The following is a 27,395-nucleotide window of genomic DNA, read 5'->3' as shown; positions in this document are numbered from 1 at the left end:
ATTAGCCATTCCATGAAGTAGGAACTATCATGGCCATTTTACAGATACGGAAACTGAAGATTAGAGATGAAATAACGTATCTAAAGTTACACAGAATAATTTCACACCAAGAGTCATAAACGTTCCCTTTCTTCCCCTCTTGGGGATAAATAAGTTAAGTGGGTAGGTGGGTGCTGGTCAAGGTGACAGAACCAAGGTAGCTGTAGTACATAAAAAAAAAAATAGCAAAGGAAAAAGGCTGGTTGGGGAACATTCGCATGAACTGATTTCAACCTTTGACCATATAAACTTTGGTCTTCTCTCACCAGTCTTCTCTCACCAGTCACCAGAGAAGCAAATAGTTTTCTGAAGGCCCCTCGCCCACAACAGCAAAAGGCCCTAGCCTTTTAATATCACATGGGATTAAAAAAATGAATCAGGATTCAAAAAAAGAACCACAGAAAGAACACTAGCTTGGGAATATGGCTAGTTCGTGCCGCATGGGAGGAACAAATGCAAGAACACGGTGAAGTGCCACTTACTTCCAGTTAAAGGAAATTCAATCAAAAATTACTTGATAGAGGCCAAGTCCTAAATTAAACTCAGCGTTTCGCACCCCTCAGGTAACAGAATGATTGAGCTGGCCTACCCGCATTGAAATCATCCCGATACAACGGGGCTCCCTAATTTTTTGCTATCTAAACACTGCTTTCTCTCGGTCCCGGACGGTAAGGGAAGTCTGTTGGTGGAACGGTAAAGGCTATAGTTGGATCGGAGGCACTCTATATAGAAAGCAAGGCCACACCAGGGAAAACCTAGGCGCTCCGCGACTGAACCGTCCGTAAAATCAGCAATAGTCACAAACCCTAGCGCTGACCAAGCCTTGGCCGCCACCTCGCCTGCCGCTGCTCGCCCCGCCCCCAGGCGCTCATTGGTTCTCAGCCCGGACGCCCGACCCGAAGCCTCTCGCCTATTGGAAACACAGACCCTGGGGCGGGGTGCGGAAGTGAGGGCCTGGAGACAGCCGAGAGCCCCCTTCAAGTAGGCCCCAGGGGGAGGAGCGCGGGGAGGGTTTCCCGAGGAAGGGGCGGCCATGGCAGCTGCGCGGCGGCAACGGCGGTTGCGACGAGGCGCGCGCCCGGCTTTGAATGAGCGGGACTGGGACTGAACGGGCGGAGCGCGAGCTCGAAGCGACTGGCAGCGCGCGTGCGCGCGCCCCGTGTGCGCGCGCGGCCCGCGGCAGCTCGGAGCTTCCACCGGGCGGGCGGGGAGGGGGAGGGGCAGGTGAGTGTGTGCGGCTCGCGCGCGCCCGCAAGGGGCTTCCCTCCCCCACCTCACCCCCACCCCTACCCCCACCCCCACCGCCACCCCATCCCAACCTGGGCTTTGCGGTGTCGTCTGCCCTTCCCTGTTCAGCCCTCCTCTCAGCTCCGCACTTCCCGCCCTCCCACCGTGCTTTTAGCCCCTCCAGCTGTTTCCCCGCCGCGGCCGGCCGCCGTTTTGGGGTACTGTTTCCGGGTTAGGGTGACCCCTGGGGTGAGGGAACGGCGATTGGGAGTGGGCCCTGGGCGCTGCCCTCACCATGCCGCGCTCAAACGTGGGATATCGGCCCGCGCGACGCCGGCCTGGAAACCCCTGCGACCCCATATCCGCCCCCCGTAGGGAAATTTGTCCGTCCTTGTGTCCTTCTTCTACGGACCTGGCTCTTTCCCAAGCAGATTTTTTCCAAAATCCAAATCCCAGCCCAGCCGGCACCCTCTTCCAGCGATTTAGAGCGATTCACAAAACTGCATGGCATCGGATTGGTTAACTTGAAAACGCTCTTGTTTTTCTCATCTGTACAGTGGGTATGATCTTGGTTTTCATCAGCCAGTTTCAGGTGGGTAATCTGAAGTTATAAAGCATTTTAGTTATGAAACTCCTTTCCTTTGAGTCATTCTGGAGACCTTACTCTGCCTTTGTGAGACATATTTGAGGGCCTGACTTTGAGTTCCCAGAGATGGCACTAATAATGTTCGACTTAGAACCCGTTCTCACATTCTACTTGCAGTTCCCCTTTTCTTACCGCTACCCAGCTTCGGTTTTTGAAATCTGAGTGAGTTCAGGTAAATTTTGTTTTTGGAGCCTGTGATATTCCTTAACCTACTTAGAGAGTTACAAAGTTAATTTAAGGATATTCCGTGCCATATTATTAGGTAATATGGTTTTTCAAAGTTTGGTGTTAAAAAATTTTGAAATGTATAGTTTTAGAAATATAGAAATTTATGACTTGTTTATTCCAGTGTGTACCAACATAGATTTTAGCTTGGCTTGTTTAACAAATTGTAATACAGTGACTCTACGGAAAGGATCTCGCCAGAAGTTTACATGGAATTACAGGGAGGAAAGATACATTTAATCTTTCAGTTTCTAATACTGAATTGTTTTAAAATTGTTGGTGACTCTTTTTCGCTTGACGTAGCTGAGGTGTCATTCCTATTTCCTAGAGATGTCATTTCTCCAAAAGCCCTAAGGATTGATTGCTTCGTGGTTCTGAAATTTATTCTGCTATCTCTCAAGTTTTTGTATTTTCCTAGTTATTTTTAAGGACATTTTAATTTTAAAATTAGATTGTATTAGCATTTCTCAGTTTTATAAAATATTTCGAAGCAACCACAGTGCAAGTTAGCCCAAGATGCATGCATTGAGTTAATGATCTAGAGGGCATTTCAAAAATCAAACAGGCAATAAGTATAAAATTAAAGATTTCTCAAATGGAATATGATGTGGAGAGAGCCTGAGCTTTGAGGTGAGTCTCTAAATCCTGTGTGAGTGAATCTGAGCTTCATTGTCAGCCTCATCTATTAAAAGGGAATAGTGAAACTTACCTTCTTTATTCTTAGGATACCAGTGAGGTGATAGAACATACATTGTCTAGAACTATGTCCTGAACATACTGACTGCTCAAAGAATGTTAATTTCCCTTCATTCAACAGATAATTTGAATCACCTGCTATAGCATTGGCTAAGACTTAGAAATACTAAACAGTAAGACCGATGGGGGGTCCAGCCTGTGTTGTCCCTTGCATTGTCAAATGTCTTATTAGCATAGTTTTAAATAGCTTTTAACATAATAAACTGCACATATTTAAAATATAAAATTTGATTAATTTCATGAATATGTACACACCTGTGAAACCGGCACCATAAACAAAATAGTAAGTATGTCTACTAGCTCCAAAAGTTTACTTATGCTCTTGTATGTATCCTTCTCATCCTTCCCTGCCTCATTCCCAAGGTATCACTGGTTTACTTTCACTATAGATTTGTTTTTATTTTATAGAGTTTTTAAAAATATATGGAATCATATACTTTTTTGTCTGGCTTCTTTCATTCAGCGTAATTATTTTGAGATATAGTCATGCTATTGCTTACTATAGTAGTTCATTCCTTCTTATTGCTGATTAGTAGCCTATTGTATGTTTATACCACAATCTGTTTATCCGTTCACATGTTGATGTATATTTGGGTGGTTTCCAGTTTGGAGCTATTGTAAATAAAGCTAGTTTTTAAGTGTAAGTGTTTGTTTTAGGTCTATGCTTTCATTTATCTTGGGTAAATTCCTAGGAGTAGAACGGCTAGATCATATGGTACATGTTTGTTTAACTTTGTAAGAAACCACCAACTGTTTTCCAAAGTGACTGCACCATGTTGCATTCCCACTACCAGTGTATGAGAGTTATAGTTGCTTTCCATCCTCACTGGTATTAAGTATACTCGTTATATTTAATTTGAACCATTCTAATAGGTGTCTAATAGGTGTGTAAAGTTTAACTGTGGTTTTAGTTTTCATTTCTCTGATTAATGATGTTGACCATAGTTTCATGTACTCATTTACCATTATATTTCTTCTTTCGTGAAGTGTCCATTCAGACATTTGCCCATTTTAAATTAGGTTATTTGTTTTCTTACTGAATTTTGAAAGGTTTTTATACATTCTGGATACAAGTCTGGATACAGTTATATGCTTTGCAAAGATTTTTCTCCCAGTCTGTGGCTTGTCTTTTCATTCTCTTAACTATATTTGAATTGTAGAAGTTTTTAATTTTGATGAAGCTCAATTTATCAGTTATTCTTTAATGTATTGTAGTTTGGGTGTCATACCTAAAAAATCTTTGTCTAGCACAGAGTCAGAAAGATTCTATCCTATTTTTTTTTTCTAGAAGTTGTATAAACTTTTAGGGCTTATATTTAGGTCTGTGATCTATTTTGACTCCTTTTTGTAAATGGTGAGATATGAAGTTTTTCTTTTTTGCATATGGATATCTAGTTTTTCCAGAACTATTTGTCAAAAAGACTATCCTTTCTCCACTGAACTGCCTTGACATCTTTGTCAAATTTCAGTTGCCTGTGTGTGGATCTGTTTCTCTACCTTCCTATCCATTAGCAAGGTATAGCCTTTCATTTATTTGTATCTTCTTCAGTTTCTTTTTTCAGTGTGTTGTAGTTCGCAGAATACAGTATTTTATGCTTCTTGATGCAGTTGTAAATGGGATTATTTTCTTCATTTCTTTTTCTTATCGTTCATAACTGGTGTGTAGATACACAGAGGATTTCTGTATTTTGATTCCGTATCCTGCAACATCACTGAATTCAATTTTATTTATCTTTTCAAAGAACCATCTCAGTTTTATTGGTCTTTCTATTATTTTCTTTTTAAATTTCTGTTTCATTTATTTTCACTCTTTAACTATTTTCTTCCTTCTGTTTACTTTGGGTTTTGTTTGCTCTTCTTTTTATAGTTCTTTTAGGTGTAGAGTTAGATTGTTTCTTTGAGATTTTTCTTGTTTCTTGAGGTAGGCCTATATAGGTATGAACTTCCCTCTTAACACTGCTTTTGCTGCATCCTGTAAGTCTTGAAAAGTTGTATTTTTATTTTCATTTGTTTCAGGATAGTTTTTGATTTCCCGTTTTATTTACTCTTTGATCCATTCGTTACTTAGTAGCATGTTGTTTAGTCTCCATATATTTTTTTTTTCCAATTGTCTTCCTGTAGTTTATTTCTAGTTTCATGCCATTGTGGTTGGAAATTATTGTTGATATGATTTTGATTATCTTGAATTTATTAAGGCTTGTGGTCTAATATGTTATTCATTCAGGAGAATGTACCATTTGCACTTGGAAAAAAAAATGTGTATTCTGCTGTTTTTTGATGAAATGTTTTGTTAATGTCTATTAAGTCATTTTAGCCTAATGTGACGATTAAGGCTTTTATTTACTTATAATTTTCTTTTTGGATGATCTATCCACTGATGTGAGATGATAGTTAGAGAAGACCCTTTAACATTTCTTGTAAAACTGGTTATGGTGATGAACTCTTTTAGATTTTGCTTGTCCAGGGAAACTCTCTCTCCTTCAATTTTGAATGATAACCCTTCTGAGTAATTTATTCTAGCTTGTAGGTTCCTTTCTTTCAGCACCTTAAAGATGTCTTGCCACTCCCTTCTGGCCTGTAAAGTTGCTGCTGAGAAATCAACTGATAGCTTTATGGGGTTTCCTTTGTATGTGATATATTGTTTTCTCCTTCTTCCTTCAAGATTGTCTCTTTAGCTTTAACTGTTGCCATTTTAATTACCGTATTTCTGGTGTGGGTCTCTTTAGTTTCATCTTGTTTGGGACTCTTTGTGCTTTCTGGACCTGGATACCTGTTTCCTTTCCCAGGTTAGGAAAGTTTTCAGCCATTATTTCTTTAAATAAAGTTTCTGTTCCTTTCTCTCTTCTTCTGGGATCCCTCTAATGCAAATGTTTGAGTGCTTGATGTTTTCAGAGGTTCCTTAAACTATCCTTGTTTTTTTTAATTCTTTTTTCTTTTTGTTGTTTTGATTGGTTGATTTTCACTAGTCTTTCAGGTCGCTTATCCGTTCTTCTGTATTAGTTAATCTGCTGTTGATTCATTCTCATGTATTTTTTTATTCAGTTATTGTATTCTTACAGCCTGTTTCATTCTTTAGTATACTTTCTCTTTGTTGAAGTTCTCTATACGTTTCTCTATTTTACTCTCAAGTTTGGTGAACATCTTATGATCATATCTTTGAATTCTTTATCAGGCAAATTATTTATCTCTGTTTCCTTAGAGGTGTTTTTTTGTTTTTTGTTTTTGTTTGTTTGTTTTTCCTGGAGATTTCTCTTGTTTGAGAGAGATTTTTATTTTAATTTTGTTTGACTTTCTATGTTTGGTTATATAAATTATACAAAACATCTTTCTCTCCCAGTCTTGAAAAAGTGGCCTTATATAGAAGAGGCCTCTGTGTAGGTCGTGTGTGCCAGGTGGTGCTGGCAGGGTGGTAGTAGCTGAGAGGGTGCCTGAGGCATCCAGGGCACTGGCCCACCAAGCTGGACTGTCTCCAGGTGGGGAGGCCAGGTGTGTGCAGTAATGCTTTGTTGATCTTGTTGGTTGCCTTTGTTCAGAGCTGAAATGAGCTCAGGCAATGTGTCTGGAAATGCTCTGCAGCGACCTTTCAGGTAGGCCAGAGCACTTCAGTCTAGCCCCCACCCACTCTGTGGAGGTGGAGGGGGACATAAACAGTGACACTGTGCAGCACCTCCAACCCTAGAGAATTTCCAAAGTCCTGGAGAGTTCCATGGCCCCCAGCCTTCTCTGTAGTCTCTCTCCTGTTTGTCGTATAGAAAGTGGTCTTGTGTGGAAGAGACCTCTGTCTAGGCTTTATGTACTAAGTAGTTTGAGGAAGCTGGTTGGAATCAGGCAGGTGCGTAGGGTGCCTAGGGTGCCTAGGGCACTGACCTGCAGAGCTGGAGTGGCTCCATGCAGGAAGGCCAGATATGTATGGTGATGCCTTGTTGTTCTTGCTTGCTCCCTTTGTTGGGAGGCAGAAGGCTCTAGGAAGTATAGCTGCAAATGAACTGCTGTGATTTTGCAGGTAGGCCAAAGAACCTAAATGGAGTTCCTCAAAGTGGAGGGCAGAATAGACAATTGAACTCTCCTCTGTCCCAGAGAGTTCTTAAGCTCCCAAGGGCTCCCATGGCTTCCTGGTCTTCTCTGTTTAATCTTTCTTTTGTTGTTCAGAAGCCGTTCATTCAGCCCTCAGTTGTTGTTCAGGAGTCACTTGTCTGTATATATGTATATTTGAGTTTGCTCATAGAACAAAGTAAATTCCATGTCCTATGCCCCTGCCATATTGGACCTCCCGTGATTTGCATTTTAATTTTAAGTTTACTGTGTTATATTTGTGGTTAATAAAAAAAAAGTAAAAAATATGCCTGATTTTCACAGTTTATTGTAGGACTTTTCAGTTTGGCATCAGAGCAGGAGTATACCTTCTGAAATCAACTTAATACATTTATTTTTGTGTTTTTTCCACAGATTTTGATTCCCACCATGGCAATCACACAGTTTCGGTTATTTAAAGTTTGTACCTGCTTAGCAACAATATTCTCATTCCTTAAGAGATTAATATGCAGGTAAAGAAATGTTATGTTCAAATTTACTTCTTTATTTTCTTTCTGGTTTTGGGTACAATCATCACTTTATAAAACAGCAAGACAGACTATATTTAAACTACCTTGATTGTCATATTCATTTATTAATTTCTAGTATTTTTTAAATATTTTTTCTCTACTTCAGATCTAGAACATAAAGGTTCAGTTCTGTTTTTTCTTTCAAATTCTTACATCGTCTATTAAAATAACATTTTTAGTAGTATAGAATTTCAGAAATAAACAAATTGATTTTAATTATTATAATCATTAGAGAAGTTTTATGTATGTAATTTTTTCATTATCGGAATGTCTTAAAATAGGTGGAATTAGGCATAGGTATTTCTTTATAGACTACAATATGAATGTTATTTCTATATTTTAAAAAAATTTAACAGAGAAACCCCAAATAATATTTTCTTTTTAGTCTCTTAAATAATATGCCGGGATGTGCAGGTAGCCCAGAGCAGTTAAGTCATTCTGCTTCATGCTTCAGTAAGTCATCTAGAGATGGGAATTCTTTCTATTTTGTCACACTTCTGTACCCAAGAGCTATAGTTCCTAAACTGTGTGCTAAGCACTTCGTGTTAAATTCACAGGAATAACATAAGATTTTAAAAAATTTCTAGCAAAACACAGCAAATATGATACTCAACATCTTTTAAATGCTGCACAAGCTATTGACTCAAAGTAGTTCACATTTGCAGCATTAGATGCTGGAGCAGTATTTTTGAAGATATTTTTGAATGTTTGAGGAAACTTTTTGTTTACTTGTGTTTTTGGTACCCTATCTTTGCAAAGCTAGGATTTTAGGTTGTATGTAAAAGCAACTACTAAACCAAAATTCATACGGGACAGAAAATGAGAGTGGTGGTATTCAATCTGATTCCAAGGATTGAGAAGCTGTGCAGTGTCCAAAAGGCATTCACATTCCATTAGTAACTAATTATTGTCACTTAAGAATGAAATAAAATATTATTTTTTCTTTAAATTTATGTGAAGTATTTTTTCAAATGGCTACTAAGCAGTTAAGACATACACAGTATTAAACTGTCTGGGCCTAACTACCTAGTCAGTGGAACAACTGAGTATTACTTTTAGCCTAGGGGTCCTGTGAAAAAGTACTGACACACTGAGTGTAGGAGGGTAGAGTAAAAGAGGAAATAGAGGGCAACCAGCTCTCTTTTTTTAATGGACTTGATTTAGAAATTGCACAGAACAATTCTGGTCTCAACTTACTATCCAGAGCTTAGTCATTTATGACCATCTAGCTGCAAGGGAGGCTAGGAAATGTATTCTCTGGCAAAATGGCCATTTTATGGCAATGGGAATGAGTGGACATGATCACAGAAGTCAAGAAAGAAAGGGAAAATTTAGGTGATTGTCGAAATCATCCAGGAGAAGGACAAGATTTGGGAAGTAGGAAGAAAGTGAATCAAGTACTTAAAATCATTAAGAGCATGAGGACAATGGTCAGAAATTCACTAGGTAAAAACAGGATAAGAATGGATGTTAATTAGTTATGGTTCGTATATAAAATAAAATATTACTCAGCTATTAAAAAAATGAAATCCTACCATTTGCCAAGACATGGATGGACCTAGAGGTTATTATGCTGAGTGGAATAGGTCAGACAGAGAAAGACAAATACCATATGATTTCACTTATATGCGGAATCTGAGGAACAAAAAGAACAAACTAATCAGAAACAGACTCACAAATATAGAGGACAATCTGGTGAGGGCCAGAGGGGAAGGAGGTTAGGGGGCAAGGAGAATGGGATGAAGAGTTAAAGTAGTACAAATTAGTAGCTGATAGATGGTCCCAGGTATGGGGAGCACAGTATAGGGAATGCAGTCAGCATTGATGTAATGGCTAGGTGGAGAGCCAGAGGAGAGAAAGAGGACTTAGATCATTTTATAAACTATATAAATGTCCAATTAATGTACTGAATACTTCAAACTAATAAAATTTTTAAAAAAAATTTTCAGGGAAAAAAAAGAATGAATATTAATTGCCAGAAGGTCAGAGGTTAAAAGAAGTAGTTCTGTTACAGTGGTGATAATTACAGCTGTTTTTCTCTTTGAATCTGTATTTCCTAAAACTTCTATTGAATATAGGTTACTTTTAGTATAAGAAATTGAATTTGATTTAAAAAATGTTAAGGACATTTCTGTTGTCACATAAATTTTTTTTCCTTTTTTTCTCCCAGTTTTATTGAGATATAATTGACATATAACATTGTACCATTTCAGGTATACAACATAATGATTTGATGTATGTATGTATATGCAAAATGATTACCATAATACGTTTAGTTAACATCCATCACCTCACATAATTACAGTTTTTTTCCTTGTGATGAGAACTTTTAAGGTCTACCCTCTTAGCAACTTTCAAGAATACGATAAACCCTGTTGTCACATAAAGTTTTATTGTCTGTAAATATATATAGAATTGATTGTATGTTTAGTTATTAAGAAGATTAACCCTCTTTTAGAATAAGCTTTTCTTAAGTGTCAGAAAAAACCTAGATCATATATTCTAAAATAACAGGTTTATATCATAAATTTAGCAGTAAACTTTACTTTTCTATTTATTGTTAAAACAAATAAAATATGATTTCTAATCTTGTAATAAAAATAGCTAACTTTACCAGTTAGCTCTTAGATGCTTTATAGATTATTTGTAATTAAGCGAGTGACTGATCATTTACAAATAGTTACTTTTTAAAATATCTTGTTATATAGCAGGCACTGTCTAAGTATCTGGCTGCTTTAAATATGTCACTTAATTAAATCCTCAAAACAACCCTACAAAAGTAGGTTTCAGTACCTACTTTTTACAGATGAGGATATTGAGGCTGAGAGGTTAGGTAATTCCAGTTAGACTCATAATTAATGGAAGTAACAGTGGAAATCGTGGTTTACACAGATTCTATAGCCTATGTTTTTCACAGCAGAGTTACAATACTTGTCTTGTTTAATATAACACTTTTCCTACTAACCGTTAAAACTTACTAGTTACAATTAGTTCAGCCTAGTGATTTTCCAACTTCTTATTGGCTTAATAGGTAATCTTACCAAGAAACCAAATATGTAAAAGAAAAGCCAAGCCACCCTGGTTAAAACATTGTATGTGTGCCAGAGCTTCACCTACAGAACTCATAGTACTCTAAGGACCATGGTTTGAAACCACTTTGCATGTTCATTTTTGGCTTTATATTCCTCCTGAGTTTGTCTATAATTTTGAGTCCTAAGCCAAAAAGCAGTAATGTTGTCTGGTCCAAGATTTTAAAAACATTTAAAAGATACCTGATACTTGCCTTTTCATTTCATATCTTAGTGAACAACTGTTAATAAATAATTCTAAAGTTGAAAAAAATAAATGAATGGAACTATATCAAACTAAAAAGCTTCTGCACAGCAAAAGAAACCATCAACAAAACAAAGAGGCAGCCAACTAATGGGAGAAGATATTTGCAAACAATGACTGATAAGAGGCTAATATCCAAAATATACAAAAGACTCATACAGCTCAACAATAAAAAAAAAAAAATCCCATTAAAAAATGAGCAGAGGACCCGAACAGACACTTCTCCCAAGAAGACATACAAATGGCCAACAGACATGAAAAGATATTCAACTTCATGAGCTATTAGGGCAATGCAAATCAAAACCACAATGAGATACCACCTCATACGTGTTAGAATGGCCATCATCAACAGGACAAGTAATAACAACTGTTGGAGAGGTTATGAGGAAAAAAGTATCCCTCATATACTGCTGGTGGGAATTAAATTGCTACAGCCACTGTGGAAAATAGTACGAACATTCCTCAAAAAATTAAGAATAGAATTACCATGTTACCCAGCAATCCCTCTCCTGGGTAATTACCAGAAAAATTTGAAAACATTGATCGGTAAGGATATGTGCACCCTGATGTTCATTGCAGCTTGATTCATGGTGGCCAAGACATGGAAACATCCGAAGTGCCCTTCGATAGATAGCTAGGGAAAGGCGACATGGGACATGTATACACTGGACTATTACTCGGCCATGAGAAAAGATGGAATACTTCCATTTGCAACAACATGGATGGATCTTGACATAATCGTTCTAAGTGAAATAAGTCAGAAAAAGTCGAGAACCATATCATTTCACTCGTGGGATATAAAACAAAGTAAGAAACAAACAAGATGAAAACTTGTAGACACAGACTACAGTATAGTGGTTACCAGAGGGAAATGGCGGGGGTGAGATAAATAAAGTGTAAAAGGGGTCAAATTTATGGTGATAGAAGGACATTTAACATTGGTGAGCACCCAATACAATATACATATGTATTATTGAATTGTACACTTAAAATCTATATAATTTTATTAATCAATGTCACCCCAATAAATATAATAATAAATAAATAAATGAAGTTGAAAAAGATCTTTTATAAGCCTTAAGTTACATAATGCTTTTATGATTGTTTTGGTAGTTCTTAAAATTATTTCGTTTTTCTTTTAGATCTGGCAGAGGACGGAAATTAAGTGGAGACCAAATAACTTTGCCAACTACAGTTGATTATTCATCAGTTCCAAAACAGGTAATTTTTTTAAAGGTTAAATAAGTATTCCAGAACCATATTTTTCAAACTGGATTGCTGACCATTAAGATGTCATGAAATTCATTTGGTAGTCAGGGTCTAGGCTTTTTTGTTACATATTTTTATAAAGTTCTTTATTTTTTCTATTTTTTGCTGAGATTTTCTGTTCGTTTTTTTTTCCTTCTGGTTTAAAGAGTGTTTGCTATGGTTTGTTGGAGCATCTTTGTAATAATTATTAATGTCTTAGATAATTCTAACATTTATTATTTTATAATAATTATTAATGTCTTAAATAATTCCAACAAGGCGTTGGAGTTGGCATCTATTGATTAACTTTTTTCATTTAAATTTAGATTTCTTCATTCTTTATGTGCTGAATAATTTCAGGTAGTTTCATGGACATTTTGAATATGTTTGAGACTCTGTCTTATTTAAATCCTATTAAGAATGTTTATTTTATCAGGCATCAGTGTTGTTAGGCTTAGGTTGCAGTGTCCAAACCTCCTTCTGTGGGCTATAGCTCTAATGTCATGTCACTTGAATTTTCAAAGCATTCGTTTGTTTTGTTTTGTTTTTTTGTTTTGTTTTTAATGTATAGAACAGAATATCTAACTTATAATAAATTTTTTTTTAACTTTTGATCTAATTTTGGTATGTGATATAAAATTTATACTTTCCTATTGGTCAAAAAAGTTTGAAAACTAATGTTTTAGAAAACCCATTTCTCTAAAACAATGAATGAGATGTTAATTCAGTTCTCCCTTTGTGGCTGACAATATTTATCAATTAAATTTAGACAGATGTTGAAGAGTGGACTTCCTGGGATGAAGATGCACCCACAAGTGTGAAGATCGAAGGAGGGAATGGGAATGTGGCAACACAACAAAATGCTTTGGAACAACTGGAACCTGACTATTTTAAGGACATGACACCAACTATAAGGAAAACTCAGAAAGTATGTTACAGATTTAAACTGTTAAACTGCTTTTTAGATTCTTGTAGCTAAAATTAGACAGTATGATCACTGTTCGTTAGAAATCCTATTTCTAATGATTAATTTGTCATGTTTTCATGTTAAAGATGTTTATATATTCAAGTGACCTAGACATAGATCTAGTAATTTGTACCCTTTTTAAAATTATATCTTAGTAATTATTGAAATTCTACTCTATGTCAGAGTCTAGACTCCAGTGTTCACTGTGAAGACTAAGCCGAATAAGATAAAGTTAGAACCTTAAAAGAACTCACAGTTTAGTGATGTCTACAAACTAATAAGTGCTTTCCATTGTTTGTAACCATTATAAAACCTGTTGCAAGCCTCTGAGAACTTACAGTAATTGTCATGAGTTTGTGTTAAGTCATCCACACTTTAATCCCTTTTGAGTTGAATACGGACGATCACTTAAAGATGCAAGGAATTATTGGAAAGAGAACAATGGCTGTGTATTTTTCTTTTTTTAATCAAACAATACATGTTCTTTTAAAAAATTTTTTTAATGATAAGGAGAACTTATAATGAATAGCAACAGACTTCTGCCCCATCACTCTGCATAGGCGGTTCTTCCCAGAAATAGCCACTAGTACCTTTTTCTGTTTGGATTTCTAGTGTTTTTCATCATATCTATATATAATATGCTTATATTGCTGTGTCTTGATTTGCCAATCACAGACATTGTCCATTGGCTTCATACTGTGATAAATGAGGGTTTATTTCATACTACCCTTGCCCCTCTTCTCCCCTCTTTCAAATTCTGTTATCCCAATCTACCACATCAGTCACTCTGCTGTTTTTAAAAAAACACAGTTAAAGTTCCATTTATTCTTCAGTCAAGCATAGAAAATATTTCTAATAAAACACTTTATAAAATGACAATGTTGTCTACAGTTATGCCACCCTGAACAAGCCCAATCCCATCTGATCTTGGAAGCTAAGCAGGGTCGGACCTGGTTAATACTTGGCTGGGAGACCACCTAGGAAGACTAGGCGCTGCAGGTGTAAAAAATAAAAAATAAGGGATTGTAAGCTGACAAGGTCCTTGCAATCTGTGAGGTCAACCAAGGGTTGCCTCGCCTAAAAAAATAATAATAATAAATAAAAATAAAATGAGGATGTTATTTGTTCCACACTACTGTAATAGGGTTTCTCACCCTTTTCTACCTTTCATCTAGTTTCATCTGTACAATTATTTTTACATTTTCAAGGCTGATAACATTTACATTCTGTAACCATAATTGTTTTTGTTGAGTTGTCCAAATGTCTCAGTGCCAAAAAGCATTGTTGTATTTCTTTCAAGTTTAACTGAGTTCCTTAGTAGATGAATACTTTGCACTTTGGAAATACATTACTGCTCTTACTAGGAATCCGGTGTATTATAGAGTACCTTAATCAGTTAATGACAACGAAAAAATGCTTTTAAGCTACTAAGCTAATACTAATGGCTTGAAAAAGTTAATGTATTCATAGATATCCACATGCTTAAGAACTAGTTATACTTTGGTAATGTACCTAATTACATTTTGGGGATCTGGGGAAAGTAGGGAAAGAGGAAGGAGGAAGAGGAAAATTTATTATTATTTTTTTTTAAAAGTGAAATAAAGTTTTTCTTAGTATATAACTGATTTGTGTGACAATTGCCTGGGTGTTTTAGTACTTTCTACAGACTATTTTTAAAAATCTTTACATTTGTAAATTTTAAAAGAAGAAAGGTAGAGCACATTTGAAATAATTATACAATGCTTTATAGTAAGTTATTTTGTCTGTTTTTATATAGTGGTGTGTAAAATACTCATAATTTTATTTCAATTTCTCTTGCAGATCATTATTAAGAAGAGAGAACCATTAAATTTTGGCATTCCAGATGGTAGCACAGGTTTCTCTAGTAGGTTAGCAGCTACACAGGATATGCCTTTCATTCATCAGTCGGTAAGTATATTAATGGTATCTAGGCATGGGTTGTTTTTGTTTCTGTTTTCTTTAAAGAAGAAGAAAAAAATTAAAATGAATTGAATATAACATCTGTATTTTTGTGACTTTGAAATAGGTTTAACAGGTTGAGAGAGGTTAACATGAAGTTTTACTAATCCTATCCTTTTATGAGATTATAAATTACATCAGACACTAATATCAGAGACCCCTTCTACACATAAAAGAGACAAAATGTTATTTAAAAATATGACCTTAAACGAGATTACCACTAACGTTTAACCTTATTTCCTTAGTAGATTATATTTACGTTTAAAACAAGATTTGACTTTAAATGGGTTTGACTTAAATACAACACTTTTAAGGACAAAAGTAGTAAGGAAAGTATATAATTGGTTTTCAACCTTGGAAGTATATCAGAATCACCTTTGAACTTTTTAAAAATACCAATATCTGGAGCCCTTCCTAGACCTAAGTTTAAATATACTTTGATTGATTAATTATTGATTAGTAATTATAGATTATATGAGTCATTTATTGTATAAAAACCCTACATTTGGTGACTTAAAACAATAAACATTTTTTTATTTCATAGTTTCTGGATCAGGAATCCAAGAGTGACTTAACTGGGTGATTCTGGCTCAGGGTTTCTAATGAGTTTCCAGACAAGTTAATAGTCTGGGCTGTTGTCATCTAAAGGCTTGACTGGAATTGGAGGATTTATTTCAAAGGTAGCTCACTTGCCTGCCTGGTAAAACTGATGCTGATTGGTTGCACAAAGCCTCAGTTCCATGCCATGGACCTCTCCATAGTGTTGCTTGAGCTTTCTTATGGCATAACTGCTGACTTTCCCAGAACACATGATCCCTGAGAAAAAGAGAGAGAGCATGCAGGGGTCAAGCCACAATGCCTGTTTATGACTTAGTCTTACAGATACTGTCTCCTCTACATTAGTTTATTCAGTAGAAGCTAGTCACTAAATCCAGCCCACATGCAAGGAGAGGCAAATGAAGCTGCGCCTCTTGAAGGAATTTGCATAGTTTTAAACCACCACATCTATCTGTCTTTCCATTTGTCTGTTAATATTTGTTTATTTAAGCTCCACAGGGGCTTCTGAGGCTCTTCTCTCCAGGAGACGCATGTTTATATTTGTTTCTAATTCATTGATCAAAAACTATTCCTACTAATGCCAGATTCTGTTAGGTGCTTGTAATGTAGTGGAAAGTAAGCAAAACAGGCAGGGTCCTTGTCTCAAAAGAATGCACTTTTTTTGTGAGGGAGGCACAATATTAAATAAATGATCATACACATAAATATTACAAATTTTGATAACATGATGTTATGAGAACATAATAGCACCCTAAATATTTTTCTAAAAGAGTAGCATCAGAATGTGTAATTTTTAATTTTGTTTCTAAATTGTAAATATTACTCATATATGTATGTTCCATATTAGTAAAGTAGTTCAAACCTCCCCATTGAATTAGTATATGTATGCTACCTACTTATAATTAAGTTATTGTAACACTAATATAGTTAAATATAAAGCCATAATAAATACATATCCACTTACAGAGTTGGGAAGGGGTAAATAGGGTAGATGGAGGTTTCCAATGCTTTTTCTACATAGTTTCCTCCCAAGCAGACAAAATAAAGGGGCGTGGCCTAGGAGAGAATGACAGCCCACTGCACTTTGTTCTCTACACCAAAAATATCACCCATTCCGTAAGTTAGATTCTTCTTTTAAACTGCACTTACTACATTCTTTTTTCTGGAATTTATCATTTTTATTGTTGTGATAACTCTTTTTATGCTAAGGATGTAAACTTTTTTCTTTTGTCTTTTACTATTTTTCAGTTTGTTTTTGGCTTTATAATTTGGTTTGGGTGTCTTTAATGGGCAAATATATTTAGTTTTTATGTAGCAAATCTATCAGTCTTATCCTTTATGACTTTCCTTTTTTGTACTTAGAAGGGCATCTGTACTAAAGGATCAGATATCACTATATTTTATGGTGTTAGTAGTTTCAGTTTTTTATATCTAAATGTTTTATACGCTAAAAGTCAAACACTTCAGTGGAAAAATGAATAAATAAGAAATAGATATAACTTAATAACATAAAGAAAAGTTTGATCTTATTAGTTCTCAAACAAATTCAAAGTAAAATAACAAGACACTATTTTTAAATCTTAACAAATTAGCAAAAATCGAAAAGAAGGCTATTACCAACATTGACAAAAGTACAAGGAAACAAGACTTCCTTCCACCTGCTTGCTGGAAGAAAAGTTGGTACAGCTTTTCAAGACAGTCATTTGTATTTTGTTTCAGTGGCTTTAAAAATCCTTTTTTTCTTTGATTTAGCAATTCTACTCTTTAGACATTTATATTAAAGAGATCATTAGAAATAATTTAAGTTTTTAACAGGATGGTACTACATTTATGATTAAAAGGAGAAAATTCAACATATTTTATTTTTTGTGTTAAGTGCTCAAAAGAATATAATCTATTCCGATTGGTGCCAGTTATTTTATTCACATATTCACTTCCATACCTAAACATTCCAGAATGAGCACTTTCATTGGTTTGTAGAAGGAAAAAAATGAACTTTTAGAGGTCTTGCCTGGGGGATGTAGTGGCCAGCCCTATGGTATCAGGTAAGCAGAACAGGCAAAAGCGGCACAATATAGAAGAAATACTTTGACAAAGCTTAAGTTTTGCTTGATTTGTCATTTTTGCCTGGGACCCAGATAGTAAGTGCCACTGAAAATCTACAAATGACTTATGCTGAAATGAAGATGGCTGTGCTAGTTGGGAAACCTCAGCCCTTCCAGTTCATCTCCCAGCAACGTAGTCAGTCAAGTGTCTTTCTCCCACCCTACCCCTTCCTAGTCCTGGGAAGAGAGAGAAACAGAAAGAAGAAATGTACCATTCTTGTCCAATTCAAACCAAGCAACAGAAAGAGAAGTTGATATAAAAGGAGTGTTCTATAAAACATAAAATTGGAAGAAAGCTGGACTTGCCCAGAATGGTTGAATACTGAAAGTCATGCAGGAAACCCCTCAGTTCCAGGCACACCAGGGGCCAAATCATTTGGGCCTTGTATAGGACACGGTGAGAAAGTGGAGAAGAGATAAGGGAGTGACAAGGTCTGAGTTACGTTTTAAAAGATACTCTTTTTGACTGCTGAGTGGAGAAAGGATGGCTCTTTACTATTGTGATTTTTTTTTTTTTTTTAATTGTAGCCTGAATTAGGTGACTTAGATACCTGGCAGGAAAATACCAATGCGTGGGAAGAAGAAGAAGATGCGGCCTGGCAAGCAGAAGAAGTTCTGAGGTATTTGAATGATACACAGCAACCTGAGTAGAAGAGCTAGATTTGTTTGTGTTGCATTTAAGGTCAAGAAAGCTTGTTCTGCCAGTGTTGTTTTTTTCCTTCTTCCTCATTTGAACCTTAGATAATTAGGATTTTTTTTTTGGTATTTCAGACTACATGTACTATTTTATATGATTAAAACCTCATAGAAACCAAGAATGTAAAGCATTATAGAAACAAAAGAATAGTAACTTATTAATGGCAAATGAGATCTTTTACATATATATACCATTTTGCACTATATGCTTTATACTTCATTCCCTGCAAAATGTACTTATCTCTTGAAATGTCTTTCTATGAAATGTGAGCCACCACTATGTATTCCTCTAGGTCAGAAATTATATCTTTATTTTTGTTGCCCCATGGTCTAGCATAGTGCCCAGCCCTGCAAATTTGAGTGAAAATAACTTACAGAGCATTCTACATTTGTGCATGCATCTTAGTCGATGTACTTGAAAGCCCTGTTGAGGTAGTAACATAAGTCAGGTTCGACCCATTCTACAGAAAAAATATTATTCTGGAAGTTTTCTAGTTTGTTTTTGGTATGTTTTTATTTCTTTTTTTTCTGAGCAATAAACAATTTTTGCTACTGTTGCATTAAGTCAAATAGTAAAAAGAAGATTTGCCTTAAGAGTTTGTAACTATCATTACCTATTAAAACTCATATTTTGATGTACCTAAATTACTTTTGCATTTTAATTTTTTAATTAAATTTATTGAGATGACATTGGTTAATAAAATGATAGAGGTTTCAAGTGTACAGTTTAATAATACATCATTCTGTATATGGCATTTTGTATTTACTACTCAAAGTCTAATCTCCTTCTGTCATTATATGTTTGACCCCCTTTACCCTTATCTACCTCCCCTTTTTCTCTGGCAACCACTAAATATTTAAAAAAGATTGAGTACTGCCATTTGTAACAACATGAATGAATCTTGAGATAATCATGCTAAGTGAAATAAGTCAGGCAGAGAAAGTTGAAAATCACATATCACTTATATGTGGGATATAAAACTGAAAGCAACAAATGAACAAGACAAAAACTCATTGACTTGCATTTTTAAAGATGAAATCGTAAAATACAATGATACGAGGTGTTTTTATATTTTAAAAGATTGTTTTTATAATAGGAGTAGAAAATGAATTACCATTTATCTGACTTATCTTGCCAAAACAACTGATTTTATTTTTATATTTTTCTTTCCTCTTTATCAATAAAGCATGATTGATTACCTTGAACAACCAGCAGAGGGTGCAGTTAAATAACTGGGAGTGATGGCTGACTTTCTTTTTTGGTCTTGTCCTTCCTGTTTTCAGTATTTTTCTTAAACAAGACGGGGTTATAATATTTTAAAAGTCAGTTTGTAAAGTTGTGATATTTTTAAATATCTAGTTCCTATTTAATCATTATTCACTATAAAAGAAATAATTTAAAAATTCTAAATGGCAACGTTTATGTTGTATAGGTCATTTGAAAAGATAAGTCATCTATTTTTTTACTCTATATTTTGATATATCATAGACATTGAAGACTGAGAATTTTAGAACATTTTAGAGATTCTAGTAATGATTTGTGTCATTAACCACAAGGATAAAGGAAAGGGCTGTCTGTCTTGAATCCAGCCATCATAATGATAGCACTATAGAATATACGAGTTCACAAGTATCTGAACATTTACTGTACTAAGCCTTGTTTTCCACCCTATCCTTTTGTACTCTGAACAAAAGAAAACCAAAAACCCAAAGTTAATGTTTTATGTGACAGCTTGGGAGAGGGAGCCTATTAATAACAGACATGCTTCATGCTGCAGATTGCAAAAGTAGAACCACACAGACATGGAGCGTCCACATATTGTTACTGCCCCCAGAACACTTAGAATTTTAGTGTTCTTCCATATCCTCTTAACTCAGCCCATTGCACTTGAAAATCCTACCACCGCTATGATCAGTATCGTTAAGGAAGAAGATTTTGGTACTTTAGTAATTCCAGGCATGTATCTGGACAGGGAAAATATGTTTTGTCTGCAGTAATCTCTCAGTTTCCTCTCGCACCAGCAACAATAATTGTCGATGTTTATATTTCAGCTAGTAACCAGGTCAGAGTTTGATTATCTTATTTGTAACCTAGCCAGCCTTTTATAATTCTTTTCCCATCTCCCTTCTTGCCACTGGCATTTTACTTTTTTAATGCAAATTATCAGTTTTGCTTGAAAGTGAGCAGAGTTAGTGAAAAATATTAAAATAGTATAAACTATTCTTTTGAAACTTTAGTTAATTGATGGTGATGGTCAAAATGTTGCCTAAAATAAGTCTCTCTACTTTGGAATTTTGGTCATTCATAACTTCTTATTCCCATTTATAAATATGATTGAGACTTGTACATACATTTCACTCACTATTGTCAGCTTCGATCTGTCCCATATGTAGATAATCCACACTAGATTTTCTGTGAATAAGCTAGTGTTGCCTCTGCCATGCCCAACTGTGACCCACAGCTTCTTTCTTCAGCTTTGCATGCTTCTTATTTTCTCATACCCCAAACCTTCAGATCCGGGGCCAACTTCTCTTCCTCTCCTTTGTCCTATTTCATCTCTCTATTCCCGCTCCCCATACAAATCAGTCAGTAAAGACAGAGAGGTTTAGTGATTCTAGGGGTCAGTTGTGTTAGGGAGGGGCTAGGGAACAGGTATTTCATAATATGTAATTAGTAAATACCCACCATTTGCCCCTTCATTAGTAGAGCTGGTCAAATGTTAATCCTTCAGTAGATTTCTAGCCTCTAGTTAGGGTCAGGAAATGTGGTCTTATCTTTGTACTTGGTCTTATGACTTTGGGCAAGTCACTTAGCCTTCGTACCTCATTTTACTTATTTGTAAAATAGAAATAATACCTCTGATTTTGCAAGTCATGTTCTAAGGATTGAAAGAAATACTGTTTTGGAAATTTTCAAAGCAGTATATAGAATGAAGATTTTTTACTTACCATAAACCATGGTAAAAAATGCATTGCTGTTTCTTTCTAGAATGTATTTGTCATTTTACCTGTGTGATATTTTTTTAAAGTAAAAATACGAATATGTTTCTTTTCAGGCAGCAGAAGCTAGCGGACAGAGAAAAGAGAGCTGCAGAACAACAAAGAAAGAAAATGGAAAAGGAAGCACAGCGGCTAATGAAGAAGGAACAAAACAAAATTGGTGTGAAACTTTCGTAACAAATGTTCTTCACATACACTAGTTCCAGCAGGAGAAATATGAGCTCCACAACCCAAGCAACATTTGTTTGAGTCTAAGAGTATTTTCAGAATAAAAACACAATGCTTGATTTTAGTGCATTCATCGGGCCATTCAGGACGCCAGGATTCTGTCAAAATACCTTGAACTTTTCTGACCGAGACTCAAAAGAACAGAAGAGACTTATGAGACAATATTTTCTTCAATGTGCTCCAATATAAGACAGTCGTTTGCTGTAGAGAAATTATTACGAATAGAATATACCAGTACCTCTTCAAGCTAGAGTTTCTAGCAGAATACATGGGTGTAAATAATTTTATGGTGGGAAAGAACCCTGCTGTCTATAATGCTTTCTTTCCTTCAATGTGCATAATGATAAAATAAATAATTTTAAGTATTCATTTGTTTCCATGATTACCTGACCTGAATCAGACAAATTTGCAGGGCTTTAACTTCATTTTTGTTGTCAGAAGCTGGTCTTGGCATACATTTCCTCTAACTTGAACTGTTATTGTTCATGTTCAATGCAACATTAAGGAATTCAGTGATTTTGATTTTCAAGAAGATGACAATGCAATAATTTTATTTATCATAAAGATTATGAACATCATTGTTTTCTTTTGGAGGATTTATAATGTTATAAGTATTTGTAATTTATATTGAATGTATAAACATTGAAAATCAGATAAAATGGCAAATTTATTTAACGTTATTATAACTTGTGAGTTTTAAAAACTAGCATCAGTAGTTTTTCCCTTTCATTGTAGATTCTAAGATGTTACGGTCTCTTTAAGTATCTTACTTCCTCCTCCCCCAAAAGCCATTAATTTACAAGTACAGAAAGCCTTCAGTTGTGATATTTCAAAGATTTTAAATTATTTCTATATCAGTTTTATATATCAGACATAAAGTAGGTTATCTGTGTTAGCTAAGATAACAATATTGATTAAATTATAAACCAAGATAGGAATGATATTTTTATTTTTGAATGTCAACTAGCTCCAAAATGGTTTCAAGGAAGTAAAATGCATACTGTGTTCATAGGGAAAAATGTAGATTTAATAGTTTAAAATCTCATTATTTTTTTTCCACAATTAAAATACATCCAGCCTGATTTTCTATGGCTTTAGAATTTTTAAAGATTTTAACTTTTCTTAAAAATCACCCCAAATTAACATTTTGTGAGTTTTTCAAATGTTATAGCTACTCTACAGGCCAAATATTGCTAACCTATTTGAATTAAAGTGATATTTCACAATAAAACGACAAACTATACAATGAGAGCGCCCTAAGTTTAGCTTAAGCTTCCAGAATAAATGTGATTATAGAATCAGTTGAAATTTAACTTTGGTAGAAAGGCTGTTTTTATAGCCCCAAACCACATTTTCAGCTATCATGTTCATTAGAGTTTTTGCCAATAAACTCCCAATTAAATAGAATTAGACCCAAAATTTTAATATGTAAATGTACGTTCTCTTCCCTCATTTGTATTTATTTTTAATTATGAGAATACATGATTTTCTAAATTTAGTCGTGATTTTCATATGTGTGAGATTTTGGTTTTTGTTTGCTTTTTGCTTTTTGTTTATTTGGAAATAAAGACTGGTTAGAAATTATAGTTTGTATGATTAATTAGGAAGAAAGATTTTTCTCATGGATTTTTGCTTTTTTAACTTCTGTTGGCATGTAAACTAAGTTCCTGTATTAAATTGGGTATATTGTCCCAAAAGAAGTCATGGAGTTACATACATATGATAAACATTTCACAATAGCAAACTGGCTCTTTAGTTTCTAAATTTATGGTTTCTGGTTTTGTTTTCTTAATTTTAATTAAGAATTGTCAGTTTTAGAAGCTTATTAGAAGTAAAAAAGAAATAAAGGCAAGCATAGATAAAGTGAAGTGCTACCCACGATCTGAATTGTGCATTGTATGTACTGAGATAACATGTGATCAGACATGTGAAACTTATTTTGTGTTTTTTATATATACGTTCATGATTTTATTAAGCTTTAGCTAGGGATATCCTCTAGTTGACTCCTGGCTCCTTTTTTACCAGCATGTTTAATTGAGTGGACATTTTAGAACTGACAATTAAAATTTAACATCTAAATTCCTCACTTTTGACATGAACTCACCTCTGGCCATGGCTGTGACTATTCCCGAATGAAGACTGCGATTGGAAAGAGGACGATAGCTACAGAAACTCGCATCCGGATGACGTTTTCAGCAGCACTCCACAAGCTACCACTATAGTATAAATCTAACCATGGTCAATGTTACAAAAAGCCTTAAATTTATCAGTGATGTATTTAATAACGGGGTGGTTTGGGCCAGATATAATTAACACATTTTGTTTAATCCTACATAGTTCAGCTTTGGGATGACATACTGTAATGGTTTTCACCCTCTTTAGCACCTTGTTCAAAGGGAACCTTTCATAAGGTATGAGGCAAATACAGCAGTTACCAAGGTGAGTGGTTCTGGCTGACGCCAAACAGGGATGGGAATGCTCTAGGGCCTGCAGATTGTTCCAGAAGAAAGCTGCTCTGCTCTCTTTCAAGTGAAGTAGAGAGCTGAAGAAGATGGTGGGTCCATGAGGAGCTTATTTTAGTAGCTAATAACTTGTTTTTACTATTTATATAGTTTTATTACTATTTATATATATTTATATAAATTTTTTAAATTTGAATTCCTCTTAATATCAAAGAGAGCTCTTTTTTTGTGTATAATTTACTTTATTTTCCTTAAATACAACCAAGGCTGTTCCAATGTTATTGAATAGCTAGTGACTCCTTTTGTATTCAGCTGCTGTTGGTTGTTTTAACTTTGCTTCCTATCTTTTACCTTCAGTGCCCCTTAGGGCCATTGGCACACTTATTAACCAGAGTGTTTTGAGAGTAGTCAGGTGCTTCTTCACCAGAAGCTCCAATCCTCTAGAAAGACCAGTATTCTGGAAACCCCTCCTTTCTCCACCTCATGCAGCATATGGATCCACAAACAGGAGTGTTCGCAGAGAATCGTTCACTTCAGTCTGTGGCCGACCCAAGAAATCTTAGCCTTCCCTTCCAGGGAACCTCCATGGCTATTATTTATGCAGGTACTTTGCCTTTATATCGATCTGAGCATACCAATTTTTAGAGCTGCTCGGAGTTCTCAAAGCTGCTGCAGAGATGGTGTTAGTATTAAATTGCCTGAGTTTGCAAGTGTTTTAAATGGAGATGGTTTTAAGGATTAACAGACTGTGTAAGTGTTCAGTATAGTCCCTGGCACACTTATAAACACTCAACAAATAGTTGTTATAAGGCCCTGTACATACTTATGTGATCCCGTACACAGATGGCAGCCCCGTCCCTGTGGATGGTGGGAGAAGCTAACTGACTTTGGAATAGTAATTTTTACACACCTTAAGTTGAACTGCAAGTTTAATAAAGAATTAACATTTATTATGAGTTCATTGTTGTCTGGAAGTCTTTATATCAATGACTCCTCAAAATCCGGTGAGGTAGACATTATCCCCATTTTACTTATAGGAAAACTAAAGCTTGAAATGGCACTTTGTGTACTAGATTAATGGGAAGGAAAATAGCAAGCACTGAGAGCAAGTTATATTAGTAATCAGCATTGTAGGTGGACTGATTTCTGAGTCCTCTCTTGAAACTATGAGCTGCCAAAGTGAGCCTTTAGAATTCTTTTTCTAGTTCTTTAAGAACTCAATGAAGATGATGGTACAAATTACAGTAGATAATACCCGTTTGTGTTTTCTAAGACTTTATTTAATGAATATGAAGGAAATTAGATTGGTCTTTACTAAATAACAACTGTAGTTGAATGTCAACGCCATGTAATTACATATTGCCAGTTTACTTGGGTCAGGTAATCAAGGCAAAATAAAATGTGGTATATAGTCACCCATTTGTGCAGGCCATTTAGCTCACTTGGTTGGGTCATAATTCTAATGAGGCCAAGGTCACAGGTTTCATGCATGTGCAGACCAGGACTGTAAACGAGGCCTTCCTACCGCACACTGCCGCTGACCTTGTCCAGTTGTCTTAACATGTGTCTTAGGGATCTGATTTGAGAGAGTGATTGGCACAGGGAAAAAAATCATCTCATGCATAGGAAATTCAAAGGACGTGCTCTGAGTCAGTGGTATGTTGAGAGAAATTGTTACGGTTTCTTATTCTTAGGTCAATTTTGGCTCACTATAATAAGTATTCTTTCTGTAATTTGTTTCATTTGTTAAAATATTCAAACCTTAATTTGAATCCTTAATTTATACAGCATTGCACTTTCCAAATCTGTTGACTCTTTCTGAAGAAAACGAGTGTGTTTATTTTACAGAGAAAAATATAACATCATTATTAGATATATTGGTCTCTGGAATAAATTTTTAAAAAAATTTCAACTTCATATTTTTTTGTCATGGTAAGTGAAATAAGATGTGCATAAGACTATAGATATATTTCACTTGTCTCATTTACATTTAAAGTACACAGTGCTTTTTAGTCATTTTTGAAGCTCTGTGGCTCATTGGAACCTAATTGCCTTTCTATCTTGATTAGAAGGAAGCAGTACATCACCCATGTACTACCTGCGGAGTCATTTAAAAAATGTTTCCATGTACTGCTTTCAGTGGGAGATGTGAAAATTATTAAGACTGCTTTCATTTTCATTTTCTCTATACAACCAACAAGCCAGAAATAATATGCTCATTCAGAAGAATTAAAAGTCAGTTTAAAATGTCAGCATCTATTGTTTACTGTAGAAAGTGAAGCTGCCAGACCATTTCAAACACTGTGAACTATTTGATGGCAAAAAAAGAGAGGGTAGTTCTTACGGTCACATCAAACTCGAGAAATATTGCAGTCGTTAATAGTTTTCATATTCCATCCATTAGAGCTCTAGTCCAGCAAGCACTTAATTTTTCAGTTATTCAAATAGCTTTGAACAGAAATGACACTTTCGGGGAACAGGAGTGAAGATAATCCTGAACTGGGTCAGACAAGATCACCATGGGGAGGAACTCCAGGTCCTCAAGGAGCAGAAGCCATGCCGCACATTCATAGCATTCCCTGTGAGAGCCTGGCCCGTGGGTTTTCCATCGTCATTTTACTTCACCATAATCCCGGATGCTACATGGCCTCTGTACTTGGAGTGCGAGATCCTCTTTAAGGTCAAACCAACAGAGCACTGGCAGAAATTTTTTTGGTAAAAGGTTAGGAAACATCTCCATTAAACCATTCATTTGGTTTTAGGATAGCAGAAGAGTGAGCCCTTTATCATTACCCAGGGCACTGTCTCTGAATGAACTGAGAGTTAGCATACAGGAGATCTTACATGAACTGGTAGTTTTCAAAGAATCTGGAATATAGTGAACTGTTTTTCAAGCTGTTCACAGGGTATGAGAGGGAAACAAATGACAGGGCTGGTGTCCCCTGTTCTCAAAACTCCACTTTTATATGTTTAATGTATTGGGTTTTTTGTATCGAAAAATTTTTTATAAGAGATACGCCTTTGACAAAACTTAAATGCTACTGAAATATTCCAATTTTTTAACACAAACTCTTCTGAGTCGTGTTTGAAACTTTTCTGAATTTTAAAGCTCTGTGGAATCACCGTTATAACCATTAGTTATCACTATCAGTAGTGATAGCAGAGCATGTCTTCCAATGGATTAAAAATAATTACCTGATATAAATTTGTTTTATTCTATTTGGCCTAATTGTGTTCGGGACAATTGGGAGTTTGTTGACATTCTTTCAAGATATGGTTGCTATACACACTGCTTTAATTGCCTAGGTTACTGCTTCCTTGCAC

At 35.4% G+C, this 27,395-nt stretch overlaps 1 protein-coding gene and 1 pseudogene across 1 annotated transcript; both read left to right on the top strand.

Moving 5' to 3' along the window:
• The first annotated feature begins 1,376 nt into the window (after positions 1-1,376).
• On the top strand, positions 1,377-23,193 carry EBAG9 (estrogen receptor binding site associated antigen 9). Its single transcript, XM_039853722.1, has 7 exons — positions 1,377-1,858; positions 7,340-7,437; positions 11,970-12,048; positions 12,845-13,003; positions 14,864-14,971; positions 18,214-18,305; positions 21,438-23,193. Exons 1-7 carry the CDS (start codon positions 1,829-1,831, stop codon positions 21,556-21,558), a joined length of 687 nt encoding a protein of 228 aa, XP_039709656.1. The 5' UTR covers positions 1,377-1,828; the 3' UTR covers positions 21,559-23,193.
• Positions 13,926-14,044, top strand: LOC120595783 (uncharacterized; annotated as a pseudogene).
• Positions 23,194-27,395: the final 4,202 nt, after the last annotated feature.

This window comes from Pteropus medius, unplaced genomic scaffold (assembly GCF_902729225.1).
Source record: "Pteropus medius unplaced genomic scaffold, Ma_sr-lr_union100, whole genome shotgun sequence".
Taxonomy (NCBI): Eukaryota; Metazoa; Chordata; class Mammalia; order Chiroptera; family Pteropodidae; genus Pteropus; species Pteropus medius.
The sequence above is the reverse complement of the archived record's forward strand: the minus strand, read 5'-3'. Positions and strand labels throughout refer to the sequence as shown.

Excerpts from the sequence above, each read along its gene's own strand:
- EBAG9 (XM_039853722.1), top strand. The coding sequence starts at position 1,829 with ATGATCTTGGTTTTCATCAGCCAGTTTCAG. Across the intron at positions 7,438-11,969 it reads CTTAAGAGATTAATATGCAG|ATCTGGCAGAGGACGGAAAT; the intron begins GTAAAGAAATGT and ends TTTTTCTTTTAG. Across the intron at positions 12,049-12,844 it reads ATTCATCAGTTCCAAAACAG|ACAGATGTTGAAGAGTGGAC; the intron begins GTAATTTTTTTA and ends AATTAAATTTAG.